Source organism: Rhinichthys klamathensis, unplaced genomic scaffold (assembly GCF_029890125.1).
Source record: "Rhinichthys klamathensis goyatoka isolate OS25496 unplaced genomic scaffold, OSU_Roscu_1.1 h1tg000140l_1, whole genome shotgun sequence".
NCBI lineage: Eukaryota > Metazoa > Chordata > Actinopteri > Cypriniformes > Leuciscidae > Rhinichthys > Rhinichthys klamathensis.
Genome location: NW_026606675.1, coordinates 1,123,550 through 1,143,246, shown reverse-complemented (window position 1 = coordinate 1,143,246; position 19,697 = coordinate 1,123,550). Strand labels below are relative to the sequence as shown.

Genomic DNA, 19,697 nt, shown 5'->3' with positions numbered 1-19,697 from the left:
TGGTTTATTTAATTAAATGTTCAACAAGCACATATGAAGTCATTCCATATAGGCAGAGGTGAAAGATAATATTGATTCTGAATTAATCCCTGTGATAGTCAGGAAAATGAATAGCCGGATCCTCTTATTCCAAGTCTATAGTGATAGATAGTATATCTGCAGTGCACTAGTGACCTATTTATGAAATGATGATAACCAATTGAATGAAAGATAGCAGGGGAAATGAAACGGGGAGCCTTATTAAGAACAACATGGCAGTTCAGAAGAGAAGTCTTGTACGTACTTGTCAAAGATGATCTTAATAGGATATCCTGGCAGGGCCTCGATGATCCACTCACAATTGAGGGCCTCTTTATAAAGCTCAGGCCAGCCCGGGGACAGAATAATGCCGCTGGAAGCCTTTAGGTTTCCACCACATGGAGCTAAAGAACAGGAGAAGATGACACAGAGAAAGATTCAGAATTGTTATTTTATTGTTCAATTGACTAAGGAAAAATGATGTTCCCCCCTTTGATTTTCACATGCTGAATATAAACGGTAAATCCAACGGAATCCAAAAGGATGGAATGAAACCAGAAGGAAAGAGCAATAAAAGGCAAAACAAAAGTAAAAACTAAGGAAGAGAGGGAAACATTGGTTACACAAAAACAGTTTCCTTAAGAGAGATCACTATTTCAGCCTCGAAACTAATGAACGTATGAAACTTTAAAATCTGCAGGTTTGCAGTGTTGGAAGGTGGAGTTGATGGTGCAATTCCACATTTTAAATGTGCTATCATTTCTCATTTTTGATTTAAAAACAGAAGACCTAGAGTGACATCACATCTTGTTCTTTGTGGTGTATTGCATGACCACATCTTTATCGACAACATTTTCCATTTCTTCGTCTTTCCCTATGTAATGAAGATGCAGAGGCAGAGTGAGAATCCATTTGCGGGAGTTTATTTGTGAGATTCACCCTTAGCAGTTGAGAGAAGGCAGGCAGTGGATATGAACAAACGTGACTGTCAGAAAGTTTCACATCCAATAGGGAGATCCAAAAGGCATAAGTCAGGAAGCAGGCAAGGGGTCCAAGCAGTAACATCAGTCCAAACAGGCAACCAATACAAAGGGGTAATCCAGGAATCGTAAGGCAGAGAATCAGGCAGAATCATACACAGGCAGACAGGCAGTAGAGAGTAGACAATAACGCTTGGTAAGGCAGTGTAAACTGGCAATACTTCGCGACGAGTGAAAGCATGGTCTCTGAATAAATAGGCAGGCAAACAGGAAATGAGTGTAGAAGAAGAGGGCGTGGATCACAGTCAGTATTCCGGTGAGAGCTCCCTCTGCTGGTTAGGCCTTACAGAACCCCTCCCTCTAGGAGCGACTCCTGGAGCTCGACGCGGCCGTCCCCGTGGTCTAGGTGCTGGTCGGTCAGGTCTGGCTCGATGATAGTCCTCTATGAGGGACGGGTCACAAATGTTCTGGGCAGCTACCCACGATCTCTCCTCGGGTCCATAACCCTCCCAGTCCACCAGATATTGGAGCCGACCCTCTCTTCGTCTAGAGTCCAGTAACTGATTGACAAGATACGCAGGAGTACCATCTATGTCCAGTGGAGGTGGTGGTTCTGGGTTCTCATGGACAGGGTAAGCATTCGGGTGGACCGGTTTGAGGAGAGAAACATGGAAGGAGGGAGATATGCGGTAGTTAGTAGGAAGCTCTAATCGGTAAGTGACTTCATTTATTCTTTTGAGAATTTTAAAAGGGCCAACGTACCTAGGACTGAGCTTCCTACTGGGCAGCTTGAGCTTGATGTTCTTAGTCGAGAGCCAGACTTGTTGTCCTGGTTGATAGGGAGGATGTGGGCGACGTCGTCTGTTGGCCTGGAACTCCTGTGTTCTGACGGCCCGCTGGAGACGGACGTGTGCACTGTCCCACACCCTTTCACTACGTTGAATCCATTCATCCACTGCAGGGACAGAAGAGGGTTCGCCCGACCACGGGAACAAGGGAGGTTGGAACCCCAGGACGCACTGGAAGGGGGTCAAGCCGGTAGATGTGTGTGTGAGGGAGTTCTGAGCATATTCGGCCCAGGGTAGGAATTCTGACCAGCGATGTTGCTCCCGACTGCAGTAGGTTCGTAAATACCTGCCGATTTCCTGGTTAAGGCGTTCAACTTGGCCATTGGCTTGGGGATGATAACCTGATGTGAGACTCACATTGATATCTAACTGTTTGCAGAAAGCTCTCCAGACCTGGGAAGTGAATTGTGTGCCTCTATCGCTGACGATATCCTCCGGAAGACCATATACTCTGAAGACGTGGTTGAATAAGGCTTGGGCCGTTTCCATGGCAGTGGGTAGTCCCTTTAGTGGTATTAAGCGGCAGGATTTGGAGAACCGGTCGATGATTACGAGAATAGTCGTGAAATGGTTGGATGAAGGGAGATCCGTCACAAAGTCTATGGATAGATGGGACCATGGTCGTTGTGGAATGGGTAGTGGTTGCAGAAGACCTGAGGGTGATTCTTTGGGGGTTTTAGACTGGGCGCAGACTTGACAAGATTTGACATAAGCGGTGATCTCCTGTGTCATGGTAGGCCACCAAAATGAATTTTGTATGAGATGGATGGTGCGAGAAATGCCGGGGTGGCCTGCACTAAGGGAAGTGTGGACCCATTGCGTAATGCGTGGACGCAGATTTTGCGGAACATACTCCTTGTCAGGGGGACAGTTAGCAGGTTGTGGTTCAAGTTGTTGTTCCTGACGCAATTCCTCCATGATATCCCATGAAATAGGAGCTAGGATAATGGAATGAGGAAGGATGGATTCAGAGGTGTTGGTTCTTGTAGGAAGGTCATGTCGTCTAGAAAGTGCATCTGCTTTACCGTTCTGACTGCCTGGTCGATAGGCCACGGTGAATTGGAAGCGAGTAAAAAACAGAGCCCATCGAGCCTGACGTGAGTTGAGGCGTTTGGCACCCTTGATGTACTCCAGATTTTTGTGATCGGTGATGATTTGAAAAGGGTGAATTGCCCCCTCCAACCAGTGTCGCCACTCCTCGATGGCGGCCTTCATAGATAGCAGTTCCTTGTTCCCCACATCATAATTTCGTTCTGCAGCTGTTAGTTTTCTAGAGAAGAATGCACAAGGATGAACTTTGCCTGGTTGACCGTGTCTCTGTGAGAGTACAGCTCCAATTCCGCAGTCAGAAGCATCCACTTCGACGATGAAGGGTATACTGGGGTCGGGGTGTTTCAGAATGGGGGCTGACGTGAATCTTTCCTTGAGGGTGACAAATGCTTGGGTTGCCTCTTGGTGCCACTTAAGTTTTGTGGGTTTACCCTTCAGAAGTGATGTTAGAGGTGCTGCCACGGTGCTGTAGTTGCGGATGAAACGTCTGTAGAAATTTGCGAAGCCTAGGAATCTTTGTAACTCCTTGATTGTTGTGGGTTGGGGCCATTCCGTGACTGCTAATACCTTGACTTCATCCATTTTAACGCCATGATGATTGATGTGATATCCTAAAAAGGTGGTTTGGTTGACATGGAATTCACATTTCTCTGCCTTGACGTAGAGATGATTCTTGAGTAATCTCGAGAGAACCACTTTCACATGGTTGATATGTTCTGTTTCAGACTTGGAGTAAATGAGAATGTCATCAATATATGCCACTACAAACTGATTCAGGAGATCCTTGAAAATTTCATTGATGAATGATTGGAAGATGGCAGGTGAGTTAGAAAGTCCATAAGGCATAACCTGGTATTCGTAGTGCCCCCTAGTGGTGTGGAACGCAGTTTTCCACTCGTCACCCTCCTTGATTCGGATTAAGTTATAGGCGCTTCTTAAGTCTAATTTTGTAAAAATGGTGGCTTCCCGCAGCTGTTCCAGGGCAGAAGGTACTAGAGGTAAGGGGTAACGAAACTTAACCGTTAAATTATTGAGTCTCCGGTAGTCAATGCATGGTCTTAACCCTCCATCCTTCTTCTCAACGAAGAAGAATCCAGCAGCGGCTGGAGAGACAGACGGACGGATAAAACCTGAGTCCAGAGCCTCTGTGATGTACTCCTCCATAGATTCACTTTCGGTCCGAGTAAGGGGATAAACTTTGCAGGTGGGTGGCATGGCGTGGGGAAGGAGATCGATAGCGCAGTCCCATGGTCGGTGTGGTGGTAACTGTGTAGCTTTGGTTTTGCTGAAAACTTCAGAGAGATGGTGATAAACAGCAGGGATGTTCACGGTTTTCTTGGTGTCAGGGCTCTCAATGCTGGTGGTGTGACAAGGCAGTGGCGTTGTGGGGATGCAGTTGCTTAGACAAAACGGGGACCAATGAGTTAACTCACCATGGTGCCAGGAGATATCTGGATCGTGGATAGATAGCCAGGGATGTCCTAGAACGACTTGGTGTTTGGGGGAGTCAACGACATACAGCGAGATAGATTCCAGATGAAGCAAGCCGACTTTGAGAGTGATAGTAGTGGTTTGATGAGTGATTCCCTCTCCAATGAGCGTGTCGTCAATGGACTTGATCTTGATGGGTGGTTTACATGGCTGAACGGGGATGTTGTACTTTGTGATGATGTCCTTATTGATAAGATTCAGAGCGGCTCCAGAGTCAATCAACGCTGTCAATTCAAAAGACATGGTGTCAAACTTCAGAGTGATAGGTAAGGTAAGTGATTTATTACTGAGTAGGGAGAGATGTTCGATATTTACCCTCGGAGTGGGGATGGTTTTGTGTGGACATCCGAGACTGCGATGACCTGCTTCACCGCAGTAAAAACACAACTGATGTTGCCGGCGTCTCTCTCTCTCTCCTTCCGAGAGCCGGGAGACGTTAAGTTGCATTGGCTCGTCATGCGGATCATGTCTTGTTGTGATGGGGGGTAGAAAACGGGGTGGCTCTCCCCTGCTTTTCTTGCGTGTTGGGGCTTGTCTCATGAGATTGTCGACTTTGATGGCGAGAGTGACAAATTCGGAAAAGGAGGTTTCTTCCCCCTTACAGGCTAGTTCAGTTTGTAACTCGGGATTGAGGCTGCGTTGAAACATGGCTTTTAACGCAACATCATTCCAGCCACTCTGTGCAGCTAGTGTCCTGAACTCAATAGCGTAGTCAGCCGCAGTGCGGTTACCTTGTGTGATGTGGATTATTTGCGTGGATATATCCTTACCTCCAGCAGGGTATTCGAACACTTCACGGAGTTGTTGAATGAAATAGTCCACTGAACCTCGGAATCGTGAATCAGAGTCCCAAACAGCGGCAGCCCAGTCGATCGCTTTACCTGTCAACAGTGTCATTAAAAACGCACATCTCTTCCTTTCAGTTTCAAGCTTTTCCCCTTGGTGTTCAAAGTAAAGCTGGACTTGACGAACAAAGCCCTTACATTGTTCGGCAGAACCATCAAACTTCTCAGGAAGTGCAAAATTTACCGTCTTTGGTGTGGATGGTGGAAGAGAGTGGATGTAATGAGTCAGATGTTCATTGGCTGACTGGAGTTTAGCGAGTTGTTCTTGGTAGCCCTTTAACATCTCGCTCTGATAAGCAAATGCTGCTTGCAAATTAGTAACTTCCGCTGGACTCAAAGGAGGCGAAGTATTCTGTAATGAAGATGCAGAGGCAGAGTGAGAATCCATTTGCGGGAGTTTATTTGTGAGATTCACCCTTAGCAGTTGAGAGAAGGCAGGCAGTGGATATGAACAAACGTGACTGTCAGAAAGTTTCACATCCAATAGGGAGATCCAAAAGGCATAAGTCAGGAAGCAGGCAAGGGGTCCAAGCAGTAACATCAGTCCAAACAGGCAACCAATACAAAGGGGTAATCCAGGAATCGTAAGGCAGAGAATCAGGCAGAATCATACACAGGCAGACAGGCAGTAGAGAGTAGACAATAACGCTTGGTAAGGCAGTGTAAACTGGCAATACTTCGCGACGAGTGAAAGCATGGTCTCTGAATAAATAGGCAGGCAAACAGGAAATGAGTGTAGAAGAAGAGGGCGTGGATCACAGTCAGTATTCCGGTGAGAGCTCCCTCTGCTGGTTAGGCCTTACACCCTAATACACTATCTATTTAACCCAGATGATTTAAAAGGACAAATACACTTGTTAGCCTTAGTGATAGTGGATAAGTCTGGTTAATCAAATACATAAAACAGAAACGTCAGTGAGTGTTTTTCCTAAAATGCAAAATCTGGAAACAGAATGTGTTCAATGGGAAGCGGATGATCTCATCGCTTGACTCAGTGTACTGAAGGACATCTATAAAAAGCATTGCTTGACAAATGTCATAAAATGATTTGTAGCATACAGCAGCACATTTCATTAAATGAGAGGATGTTTTTTTTTTTCTTGTAAGAATCCAGACAGTTAATAGTTCTTGAGTACATACAGAAAATAAAGATTATATATTTTTTGTTCCACTGACATTTCAGTTGATCTTTGCTGCATGTACTTTAAGAAAAAAAAATTTGAATAAACTTCCGAAGGGTTCAGTAAAGTGCAAACGGTGATGGAGTATAACATTTTGGTTTTGTTACATGCAAACTTGTGAATTATGAAATGTGCATATTTATTAGAGAGAGGACACACCTTCACAACGTGGCACAGCGTTGTCCCACACAACATTTCCATCTTTGAGAATGCAGGAGATAGTCTGAGATCCGTGGGTCTTCATGAACCCCTCTTCACACAGGAAAGAGATGGAGCTGCCAAGCTGTAGACTCTCACCAAATCGCTTTCCGTTTACTGGCACGCCAGGGTCGGGACATTCGTTGTGTCGAAACGCTGCATGGGGGAGAAAAACAATGAAATATGGAAGAGAAGTGCATGCTAACTTGAACCTAAATGGGCAAAAAACTGGGCACAGCAACATTTGAGATATAATCTTTTTTTTTTTTTTATCCCTGTCCAATGACTGTCCACATTTTGTTATAAAATGGACAACTTTTACTAGGCCTCAAATAAATTAAAGAGGGAGTTCTCAATATGCCCATTGAACTGAAAACAGTGTGACACATCGTTTCTGCTGTATAACTACACTAATTAATTTTACTTAGAACAAAATATTGATTTATGTGCCTTCTCAAGTTTCTTGCTTCAGTGGAAAGCTTGGAGCGACTCAGTGCTTATCAATAGGACTTCAGAGAAGATGTATTATCAGCAGACAGAATCTCTCCCGGAAATCTGTTCATTCCTGCTACAGCGTGGCTCTAACACCACCAAGGTCAAGGGTTTGATTCCTGGGATCATGAAGAAAGACAAAATGTATCCTTTTGGATAAAAGCGTCTGCCAAACGCATCCCAATGTCATCGACTGACACTGTCACTGACATTAATGCTCAAAGTACTGTAAAACTTATTATTGCTCTTATTGTGTTTCCAGTCAGGCAATGGACATGCATTCATTCTTGGTAATAAACTTGTTGACTCAAGAAGATCTCAAACCAAGATTGTGTGTGTAATCCATCACCATCATGTGCCAACAAGCCGTTCGATGGAGTTTGTCATCTCCTTAATTAACATGAATAATTGGAGCATCCCTCCCACTCCCCCAAAAACACGGCACATGGGGAGTCAAATCATGTGGGATCACCTCCCGACAGCTTCAATTAACTGTGGCTTTATTTAATTATATATGTATTTGGAAATAAATTCCAATTAAATCTGTGGCTCTTGTTGTTCTTCCTCACATGGATACTCAAGCATCTATCAACTCCGCTGCCATACGCTATGCCCCGTGAATAGTGATTACTGAAGGACGACATATATTCAGTTGCAATATACAGACAATTCTCCCTAGAGGGGAAAAATAAAACTTTATCCATCTCATATAACAAAACAACTTCTGAACTCTTTTAACTTCCAGAAACTTTTCAAATTTAGTGCATACTATCACTGACAAAACATCTAAACGCTATTATCTATTATACATCTAAAAGTGATTTTTTGGTCTCCAACTTCAATGTGATGTTAGACTTAAACAAGTATGAACAGGTTTGCCCAGAATAACTTGAATAAATGATTTATTTTTACCACAAAACATAAAAGAAAAGTCACAAATATAGAGCTGTCATTAAAACGTACTGGTGAAAGTGATGTTGAAGCCACGGTCTGTATACGTATGATCAGTCAGAAATTCCAGTCGGGCCACGTGGCCGCTGGTAGTGATGGGTGACGGCAGCACATCTCCAGAAAAGGTGCCAAGAATTGGCGACTCTGCCTTGCCGCCGTCTTTAATGGACAGAAAGTCGAATTGTTTCTCCATGCTCAGGTCGTTGAAGGCTAAATTGATGCGGCTCTCGGGTTTGGCGATGATCAGCCACACACAGTGCATGTTGTTTCCGTACTCTTGAGGGTAGTTTGGTGATAGCAAGACCCCAGATGGAGTTGTGAAGTTGAAGAAACATGAAACTGAGAAAGGGACAAAGAGATAAAACACGCAACTGTTAAACACAGGTGTCGTACATCAAGCTGCGAGGCAAACTGGAGATTAAAACCGCCACTGAAGCTAAAATCAATTCACAATGCATAGGGAGGTCATTTGTTGTTGCTTAAACAATGCAGGACAGGATTTCTGCAGGTATCTTCAAATTAAATTGAATGTTTTTTAATGACGTTTAGACGTGAGAACCGTTTTCTGGCGCGCTGTCTGTGCGCACGATACTGGCACACGTCTTTCTGTGCGTCGTGTGTGTGTGTGTGCGTTGGGACATACACAGGCAGCGCGTTCTCTTTTGTTTTGTCGCTCTTGAATGGTTAAAAAGCAATTGCATGAATAAGAGCGGGATCATATAATGTAACACTTCCACCGCTGTACAAAATGCCCGCGTCACCTCCGCATAACGGCAATTTTGCTCCGGACGCAAGCAATTACCAAACTGGTTCCGCGTGTTTATCACACTAGCGTACATATTTTGCAACAGCAAATATAAATGATTAATTATGAAGGCTATATTCAAATAAATTGATAATATGACATTTTCTTCAAAACTATCTAAATTTTTAATGCCTGTAGGATTCAAATGTAATGCTTTTTAATGCCATTTAAGGCCTTAATTTTCGAAAAATCCATTTAATGACTTGTAATGCTTTTTAATTAGAGCCTGACCGATATGGATTTTTGGGGGCCGATGCCGAGATATCGGCCGATATTATTTATGTGTATATTATAATAAAGTAGCAATATTATGTATGATTTTTATAGTACAGTACCAGTCAAAAGTTTGGACACACTTTCCTATTGGTGTGTACAAACTTTTGATGGGTACTGTATATAGAATACACAGTATAAACAGAATAAATATATAAACGTTTTGCAATGATCACTCAAATGTGGTGATCAAGCACTTGTGTAACAAAGATATGTAATGGAGACAGGGTGAATGAATGAGAATGATACATTTGAGCTGTAACCAAACTAGTTTGCATTGCATGTTATATTATTATATATATTATATACTGTTGCATAATCTTCACTAACGACTTTGTCTTTTAATTTTGTCACGTTATATAAAACATAACTTGTATCAATAAATATATCAAAAGTGTCACTGACAACACCTTATCTTCAGTACAGTACGTTTATACTATTTTAAATAAGTAGCAAGCAAAATGTACTAAACGTGAAACATAAAGTGTTATAATTATATAAATTATTGGAATATTGCTTGATGTTGTAACGTAGCGTTATCAGGCAGAATGAGCTTTAACACTGTCTACACCGGACGTGGCCGTTCTTGCTCGCGTCGCAACAGCTGTTTACCCTAGACGCGAAAAAGCGCCCGTTAAAGCAGAATGGGGCATCAGTTTACTGTCGGAGATTTGTCGCTCGCGCAACACATTTTAATCAATGTTTCATCAACCAATTGCCTGAATTTAATAAATAAGAAGTAAATATAGCAGACAATATAATGAGGACTTCTCAGCTGCGCGCTTGCAATAGTCACAAGCACACACAATACGTGACAGAGGCTGGTAGCAGAGAAATCAATTCTGTGTATTACACTGCGCAAATCAAAAGTAATAGGCTACTACCCACCGGATGAAGAAGGGTTGGCTCTCAACAGAACAAAATATTCATTTTATTTTATTTTTCGTGTTCGCATTTATGAGGAAAAAACAATGTTACGGACGTGACAAGCTCTGAAAGCAGTACTAAAGTGCTTTAAGACTTTCACAGAGACCTCAAACATAAAGCACAAAGCCTTTCATTAAAGTGAATTTCGTTTTGTATTAATTGTATCTTAATTTTTAATTAATGTTTCATCAACCAATTGCCTGGATTTAATAAATAAAAAGTAAATACTGTATAGCGGACAAAAGATAATCTCGACACGGAGGCGCCGGCGCGTGAACTGCAACTCGTCTCATGAATGAACCGAAACTCGAAAACCTGAGAAATATATCTATATTGAAATGTCTACTTTTAAACAGAACAATTCAAAACGAAAGACAGACTGCTCTCTGCTGTAATCCGTATGAAATGTGCATTTCTCTTTGGCGTGTTCACTGAAGATCGCGAGTCAGCGTAGTCAACTTTGCAGCGACACTGACTGAAAACACTTGTTTATTAATAAACAATTAAAATGTCTCCTTGATATATTTGATGTATTCACAATCATTACTTTTGCCAGTTCTTTGTGACAGATTTTAGGTGCTTTATTGGCAGCGCCACCCTTACATGAATCACCGCACCCGCATTTTTAAAAATATTAATTTATCGGCCATTATAAATGCCAATACCGATAGTTAGGAACATGCCTAATATCAGTCGATAATATCTGCCGCCGATATATCGGTCGGGCTCTATTTTTAATGCCCCACGTAAACCATGCAGGAGAGGAAAAATTACAGCTTGGAGGATGTGCAACCAAGACAACCATAAGTCAGTCATTTGTATGTAAACACTGTCTGTTAAAGCATCCCGAGCAACCTGACACAGCAACATTGGCTCAACCAATGGTGTGTGTTTAGGGTGGGACTCTGTTTGTCAGACCAATGGAAGACTTAACTTGAATCCCCTCCCCCTTTACATAAACAGGGGTCTACCTTCATAAAGAACTACAATGTTTTCCATACTCATGTAGCCTGAAAAGTGAAGGGATAAAATAATAGTAAAACAACTATTTGCCTTTGTGTGTATATTGTGATTGTGCCTATTGCAAAAGATAATGGCTGAAGATGTTGCCGGGAAAGACAGTGTTTATCTGCTGGGATTATTCGCAGACATTAACTCATTTTCAGGATTTGAGACAAACCTGAGAGGGCAATAAGCATCACTAAATAGCCATGGGGAGAATGAAAATGAGCTCAGTGGTGGACCGAAGACGGATTGTTACGGTTCCACCTCATATGAATGACTTCGCAGTCTGAGCTAATAATAATGACATAAAATAGCAAAAAACAAAGTTGTGAGTCAACTGCATTTAAATTGATGTAATAAGATGGTAGCCATTATAGTGACAAACGACTACAGTCTGAGGCAAATTGACGGTATACATGAATCCAAATAATAGAGAAAGAACAATAATATCAAAACAAGTTGGACAAGCATTAACTGCCAAACAACATTATATGCTGTGACACTCAATTCAAGCATTTAAATGCCACGAACAACTTTCTCTTTCGGAAGCAACTGCTTGCATTCTACAAATAATTTACTTCTCAAATCAGCTTTCTTCAGTTCGATTAAATCCGCTAACTTCATTATAAGACCCTGATACACTAAATAAAGCAACTAAATGCATTAAATGAACTGTCACATTGGCTTGGCTCAGCCGCTGAGAGGATGCATCGGTGGGGACATACTTTACTAAAGACACTGCCATTAGATTCACTTTCTAACGTGCTCAGACAGTAATAATGGTGCACCAACCTCCCAAATGTGATCATGTGGGTGTGGAATGTATTTTTTTGGGTAAGGGTTGTCACTTACACACACAGCTTGGCTTCTTGGCTGACCACTGATTATTTTTTTGGCAGGTAATGTTCTTTTTTCCCACCAGCTCAAAGGCTGGAAGGCACTCAAAATAAAGTTTGTCTCCATGTCGGAAGCCTGTGCCTTCCCTCTTGCCATAGGCTGGGATTCCAGGGTCTCCACACCCACCCTGGTCAATTTCTGAAAGAAAAAAAGAAAAGAAAAAAGACATAGCCTTTACATTGGGACAGGATTCATTAATAAAGTTTCCATCAAGGTTTTGGAATGGGAAAGTAAGGTCACTTGTAAGGTTAATGTCTCTGTATCCCAATTTTTGTTGCTTATACTGACAAATTATTTAGTATTTTATTCATTAATTTACTCTCTCATCTCTCTTTACAGTAAATCGTCTCTCTCTACAGTAAAAAAATGCTCTAATAAGCATACCCAAATAAATATTTACTAGAATGTATCAAAGATACAATAAAAACAGTGATATTGTAAAATATTAATGCACTTTAAAATGACTGTTTTCTAATTCAACATATTTTTAAAGAATGTATTCCTGTAATGACAAAAACTGAATTTTTATTTTCATTACTCCAGTCTTTAGTGTCACATGATCCTTCAGAAATCATTTTAATATTTTGATTTGTTGATCAAGAAACATCTATTATTGTTATCAAAGTAATCAAACAAATGTGTGCTTTTGTCAAGTGAATTTGTCAGGATTCTTTAATGAACAGAAAGTTCACACGAACATAATTTATTTCAAATATAAATCTTAATTACATTGATTAATTGAATGTGTCCTTGCTAAATTCAAGAATTAATTTATTGAAAAAAAAAACCTGACATCTTACTGATTCTATAATTACAGTTCAAACATTTATTATTAGTATTATCATTATTATTTAGCAGGGACACATTAAATTACACACACACTTACATGCTGCATATACGCCTTATACTTCTTATACCATCTGACAGCAAAGCATTTTAATGCAAATTACCTTCAATGTTGCCCCAATGGCATCTGCGAATGGCTTGCTCTCCTAATGAATTGTCTTTTTTTCACTCTGTTCCCTTATAACCTCACCTGTCTCAATATGTCAGGGCTCATTTAGAATCACAAGGCCAAAGCGAAAGAAAGACGGCACTACTGAGAGAGAGACAGAGAGAGTGCTACAGGCGAACAAGAGATCTCGTGAGGTAGGCTACCTATAGTCAGAACTTTTTTTTCACATTTTGGTTTTTATTATGGAAAATTGTGATTTCTGCTGATTTGACATACAGTACATGGTACAATATGTTAAATGGAGCTGAGAGTACTACACTTTTTTGATAGCTTACAGAATAACCATTAGCAAACAATATTTAAACATGGGAAACATCTCAAATGCACTTTACAGTTTGCCGTTAGCATGTTACTAAGCTCTATAATGCTTTAATACGAATTAAAATGCATAGCACATTCAAATATTTGCTTTAAAAAAGCATGAGACTGATTCATGCACTCTTAGAATAAAAGGTTCTATAAAGGATTCTGTAAGGCACTTCAGATATCATGGGATCATTTTATGGATTTAGTCTTAATTTTTAATTTTAATAAAATTGTATGAATTAAGCAGCTCGCAAACATAGGCCTACTTTATTACTAGACAAAATTGAAATAAAATGACCCATTAAACATGAAAGTATTATGTACTCACTTAAGACATTTCTTCTTATATAGAACCTTTTTGGCAGAAAGGGTTCTTTAGAATTGAGTCAAAAACGATTCTATATAGAACCCCGGTGAACCTTTTTCATACAGTATAGGTCAGAGATGATGATGTATAAACATTCAGATGTGCCTCGATGCCTTCCCACCTCCACATACTGTCTGAAAAGGCAGCATTTTTCAGATTTCAGACATGTAACAGGTCTCTACCTGGACTGAATCTCTATCCTGTATCTTGGGAATTACACCCTGAGTTTACTTCTGGCCATATCAACCAGTTAAGGCAACAGGATCGTGTGAGAAAGTGTCTCCTGCGCTGACAAATGTTACGCAGCAAGTCATCCCTGAGGGAATGTTTGTATGCGTCATTCCTTAAGTGTCCCAGCTAACACTTTGTTACAGCTGTCTTCTGCTTGGTGACAAACAAACTGTCTCAAGAGCTGACATGTGGACTTTCATAAGGGGCGACATTTGTTATTTACCCATTTCAAATTTCCTCTGATTTATTCATCTGTCACTTTGATTTTTTTTTAAACTCTGAAAACACAGATGGAAGCCATTGACTTCCTAATGAAGGATTACTAATAATGCAGGAAGGCACGAGTGCAAATAAATCCATCCATCTTTACACATCATACAAGTTAAGAATTCATTTTTTCCCAGCATGCACCTGGGGTCGCCAAATAGGCTACGCTCCTTATGTTTTCAGCCACATATCAGTGTGTATAACTATTCAAATCCTCAATATATATATGGGAGATAAACTGTTCTATTTTTTCTATGTATATTGTGTCAGCATTTTTTTTTTTCTTTAGCTTGAAATAAACTTCAATCAATCAAATAAAATACAATCTGTAATATGGATATGCATGCACATTTGTAAAATATTAAGCAGCACAACCATTTTCAACATAATAATAATAAATGTTTCTTGAGCTACAAATCAACATTTTAGAATTATTTCTGAAGGATCATGTGACACTGAAGACTGGAGTAATGATGCTGGAAATTCAGCTTAGCATCACAGGAATAAATTACTTTTTAAAATATATTAAAAGAGAAAACATAGCAATACTATTTCACAATATTACTGCTTTTACTGTATTTTTGCACATCATTACGTAGGCTCAACTGACTTCAGGAAGACAACTGTACAGTAAAATATCATGCAAACACACACAATACATGGTTTAACTTCTCTTTGGAGGTGCAGTTATGAATCATATAAATCCAGAAGATGCGTAGGAAAACAAAAAAAAAATGAATGAGAAGATAAGAATTTAAAGTTAAAGACATTTTAAACATGTAAATCCTCCAGTGGTAGAGCGGAAGAGGATATGCCCCTGGCATGCCTGCTTTCGGTCTGTCTTTTTTTTTTTTTATGGCTTAGATCAGATCATAAAAAAAATAATAACTATAACAGGGTGTTTGTCATGAGTTATGATGCTCGGTTCTGAATGGAGTGTCAAAGATGCTCAGATGTCCAATCAGGCTTCCTACACATTTTTCATTTAAAAAAATATATAAATATGTTTCCAAACATCTCTGTAGATTAATAATAATAATAATAAAAAAAAAAACTTTTTCATCCCCTCGAGAAACTATTCACATGCGCAAGGGAATTTTTTGCGCATGTATTACGCATTACAATTTCAAGTTTTACATATACTATAACCTATTTCCTTTGAACGTCACTGCCATCTTACTATGAAGAAAACGAGAGAATGGATGCACATGAAATAATAGAAATCTAATTGCTCAAAATGTGGCTTTCCTTATAGGGTAGTTCCTCTAATGTCATGACCAAATGTCCAATTTAACGCATCCTCAGTGGAGGCGGAGAAACCATGACACAAAATGGGCCTATTTCCCAAGTAAAAAAAAAAAAAAAAACTGGTATTGTAAAAGTGTTCAAAAATTGGCTTTCGTTAGGACAGTACGTCATATTTCAGGGCCTTAGGTCTGCTTTAACGCACACTCGGTGGCAGCCAATAAATCACACCGCGAAATGGGATAATGCCGGAATAGGTGGAAGTTGTGTTTGACAATCACTAAAGAATCACAGAACAGCGGCCATGAAAACACACTTCTTGTATGATACATTTATTTTCATTAAATTCTTAATTTTCTATAATAGAAAACTAAATAGGGGCAATAGCCTGGTCTAGTCTGGAATAGTCTCTGCTTTGTTTTTACATACTTTTCCAGACCTGGAAATTACTCCAATCAAACTGCATAGGAACCCTGACCATTCTACATCAAATATATTCAAATGTAAAACATTATTTTCACATTGTAAACATATTTTTTCACAATATGACTTTTTTAAATGTAATCAGTTTTGATTAATTCGATTAATTAATTACTATATCATGTACTTGCGCATGGATCTAGCTTAAAAACAGCATTGTCTGCATTGACTCTCTGAACAATTATGCTTGAAAATTGTAAAATATTAGATGCAATAATTTAGGGGTGCATCATTTCCCTTAGGCGGGAGGCAGAGGTTCAAAGAGAATCCTCAACTTCATTAAATGTCTCTTATTGTTTTAATCATGTTGGGGGGTATGAATACTGCTCATGCTTCTGCAGTGGATAAAAGCATAACAAACCTGGAGCCTGGAGGCTTATTGTGGATCTGACAGCAAATATTGGTTTGTAATTTATAAAATGTGCCAAAGTCCCCCATGTGTGGTGCAATTCTGAAAGAGGGCCAGTATGAAAGTTCTGATGTTCTCGTTTTCAATCAGACATACACTCTGAAACTGAAAATTAGTAGCCTCTCTTGCATGATATCCTTCCCGTCCCATGGCCCTCATTCCAGCAAGGTTAAACGATCACAAGCTGCTTTGAGGACCCTCGCCACGTGTGCAGAAGGTATAATGGTGAAGCGAGAAATAGAAAGTGAAAGGAAATTTAAAAAAAAGAACACGTTGTTCCCGTTCTCTCAGCAGATACCCCAAGAGTGTCACGTAGCAGAAAGCTAAAAGAAAATTGAGAAATTTGCTCAAAGGAAATCATATGGTCCAAGATTTGACCAGCTATTTGTATGTGAACTTTTTCCAATGACCTATGATAATGATAACACGTCTGCTTTAACATGAACATTACATGCAATCATGAACAAAGTAAGAACAAATAAGTATTCAAAGTATTTGCATGTCCACCCATCTGATCATAGGAGGCATAATTGCTTATGGTGAAGAAAAACAAACAAACAATGGGTCTCATTCACAAGCATGCGTACGCACAAATTTGTCCGTGAGATCTGCGTACGATCGTTTTCACAAACAAATCATAATTCACCAAAACTTTCGTACTAAAATGTATTCTAAATTTACGAAAAAATGTAGGAACTACTGAAACCACACGTACACAAAAAGCACTTTCTCTGTTCTCATATAATCGTATTAAGAAGTTATATTTCATCTTAACACGACTATAATTATATTATATCATAATGTAAATAAATAATATAATGTAATTTAATTTCATCTTGTATTTCTTCATATACAGTGAAAGGGTAAGAAAAGCTGTGTTATAGCTTCAGCTGTGCGGTTTCTCTGAATAACACAGATATACGCATATGTACAGCCGGCTAATGAGAGGTCTGTAATCTGGGTCTGGATAAAAGGTGTTTGAACCGGTTTTGAGAATGACACACTTGGGATTGCTCGAGGATCTGGCGAGAGCGCGTCTGCAGAGAGCAGCATGTTTGACGAAAGGCTGTGAAGGAAAGGTTGTGTGGAAAGCCCTTATATGGAGATGGTTTGGCCGTTTTATGCAAATATCTAACCTTGTACACACATCCGCTCACTAGTCACTAACATTCGATTTTTCGTGAGAAGTTCTCGTGTGCGTACAAATACGAAATAATCCACGCAATTATTAGTGAATGAGACCCAATGCATTTTTGATTACAGAGAAAGGTTATCACTCCAGTGACAATACGGTAAGATGCTTCAACTGAGCATACTCTATCGATAATCACCAAATGTACAATCACAGCACTCCATTTGACATGTTTTAATGTGATCTACAGATGTTTTAATCAGGTATGTCAATCGGTTACTTTTGTATCGACTACATAGCGTAATAATAAATAATTTGAGAATGTGATACATATATGATATACTATACAATCACATTCAATCACATGTATGAATATTTGTTGAGATAAAGTCTTGAATATGTACAAATCAAGGAGCGATTCATTAAATAATAATAATAAATATTATTATTAAAACAAATAAAATACAAAACAAAAATTATAATTAAGAATTAAACTAATAAATAAGATAACTAATACTAATAGTAAACATGTTAAAAAAGTAATAACATAATGATAATTACCAAAATTACTATCATGATTAAAATAAATGAAAATTAAAACTAAAATAATAAAGAATAAAAAATAAGATAACTAATACTAATTCTAAAAATATTAATAATAACAACAGCATCAATATAATTATTATAACATTATTATTATTATTAAAATATTAAAAATAACAATAACACAATTATAATTATAGCTTAGCTTAACATTATAGTTTAGAGCATAGAGTTTCCTCGAATTACCTTCATAAGAAACCTTAAAGCCCAGGGAGCCACTCGTGTCATCCGTTTTAAAATTGAGCCACATCTGATGGCTGGTACTGACCACCAGATCTGGAGTTGTAGTCCCAGACAACCTTCATATCAAAATAAGAGAGACAGACATTATGGAACATAATAATAAAACGGTGATTCTTCACTTTCAGTATGTACAGTATCATTTGACACATCTCAGAGAACATTGGGAGTTCCCCAATTCCCCCGGCACTATCCTTCAGGGATCTGTGGAATGGGTCCATAAGGGCTTATGAGACCTGCTAATTAAGCACATTAGACCATCAGGGGACTCGGAGTAACCAGAGAGAAAGTGTCCAGGGACACAGGGCCATTCAAAAGGAACACAAGCACTTGTACACCCCTGCCGGAGAGCGCACATAAAACGGCATCGATAAAACTTTATGAAGACCATAAATTTCAGCACAATTAATAACAACACACTCAGCAACGTTTCCGGAGCATCTGGCGTGCAAATCTGCATTATGGGGCACCGACATGTGATGCGCTTTTTGCAGCAGGAGTGATCTTGTTCTAACATTGAGACTCATAGTGATTGACAATAAAGCTTGGGGTATTTTTGCTATACAGTTCTGCTCAGAGGGGTGATGAAACAAGATGAAATAGAGGGGGGCTGAAGGAAGAAACGGCAGAGGAGGAGAGAACGGAGGGGTTGAAGGAAGAGGGGACGAGTAGAGATGAAAGAAGATGGGGAGGAGGTTTATACACACTGAGAGGACAGTTAAAGAGTGGGAGACACAGCCTGGGAGGAGTTTGAGAGAGGATGGAGAAGAAAGCAAAAGATGAACAAAAGTACTCACACATGAAAGACTGTCCGCTGATCGCCGATTACAGCGCCGTCACCCACGGTTAGAGTGTCGTAGCCCCGCTCCAAGTCAAACTCCTCAAAATTCAGCTTGATCACCTGCACACAGTGAAGAATCCGAGTCAGATTTCTAAACTTGGTAAGAACAGTAGTGAAGCAGTACAACTCTCATTTTCCAATCACAAATAGTATACATATTAGATCTAGTTCTACAAGAAAATACTATTCCAGTATACTTAAAATAATCATTTTTAAATCATTGTGTAGACAGATAGATAACAATGTGTAGACGATAGATAGATAGATAGATAGATAGATAGATAGATAGATAGATAGATAGATAGATAGATAGATAGACAGATAGAACACTAGTTATTACAGCAGACATTTCAAACTATTTTTTTTTTTAAATCAGTCATTCTCAGAAAATTCTCACACTAGTTAACAGAAAAGAAAAACTCTCTCTGCAGTTGTAGAAGAAAACAAATAAATAATTTATAAAAATGATTTGTGAAAATGAAGATTCAAATGTGCCTATTTCTCATTCTTCTCCCAGATGAAAACAAGACTGCAGAATTTCTTATACAAAAGGAGAAAAGTAAGAGTTATCGAAAGGTGAGCAATTAAATATGAAGGTTT

General features: G+C 39.4%; 1 protein-coding gene across 1 annotated transcript in view; it reads right to left on the bottom strand.

Annotated features, from left to right (window-relative positions):
- csmd2 (CUB and Sushi multiple domains 2) overlaps positions 1–19,697 on the bottom strand; it is a 334,540-nt gene that overhangs the window by 117,790 nt on the left and 197,053 nt on the right. The window contains exons 11-16 of the mRNA XM_056257596.1: positions 19,054–19,157; positions 18,203–18,315; positions 11,917–12,099; positions 8,067–8,393; positions 6,573–6,767; positions 284–422 (exon numbers count right to left, since the gene is read on the bottom strand). Coding sequence (XP_056113571.1) covers positions 284–422; positions 6,573–6,767; positions 8,067–8,393; positions 11,917–12,099; positions 18,203–18,315; positions 19,054–19,157 — 1,061 coding nt within the window. The remainder of the gene's footprint in view (positions 1–283; positions 423–6,572; positions 6,768–8,066; positions 8,394–11,916; positions 12,100–18,202; positions 18,316–19,053; positions 19,158–19,697) is intronic.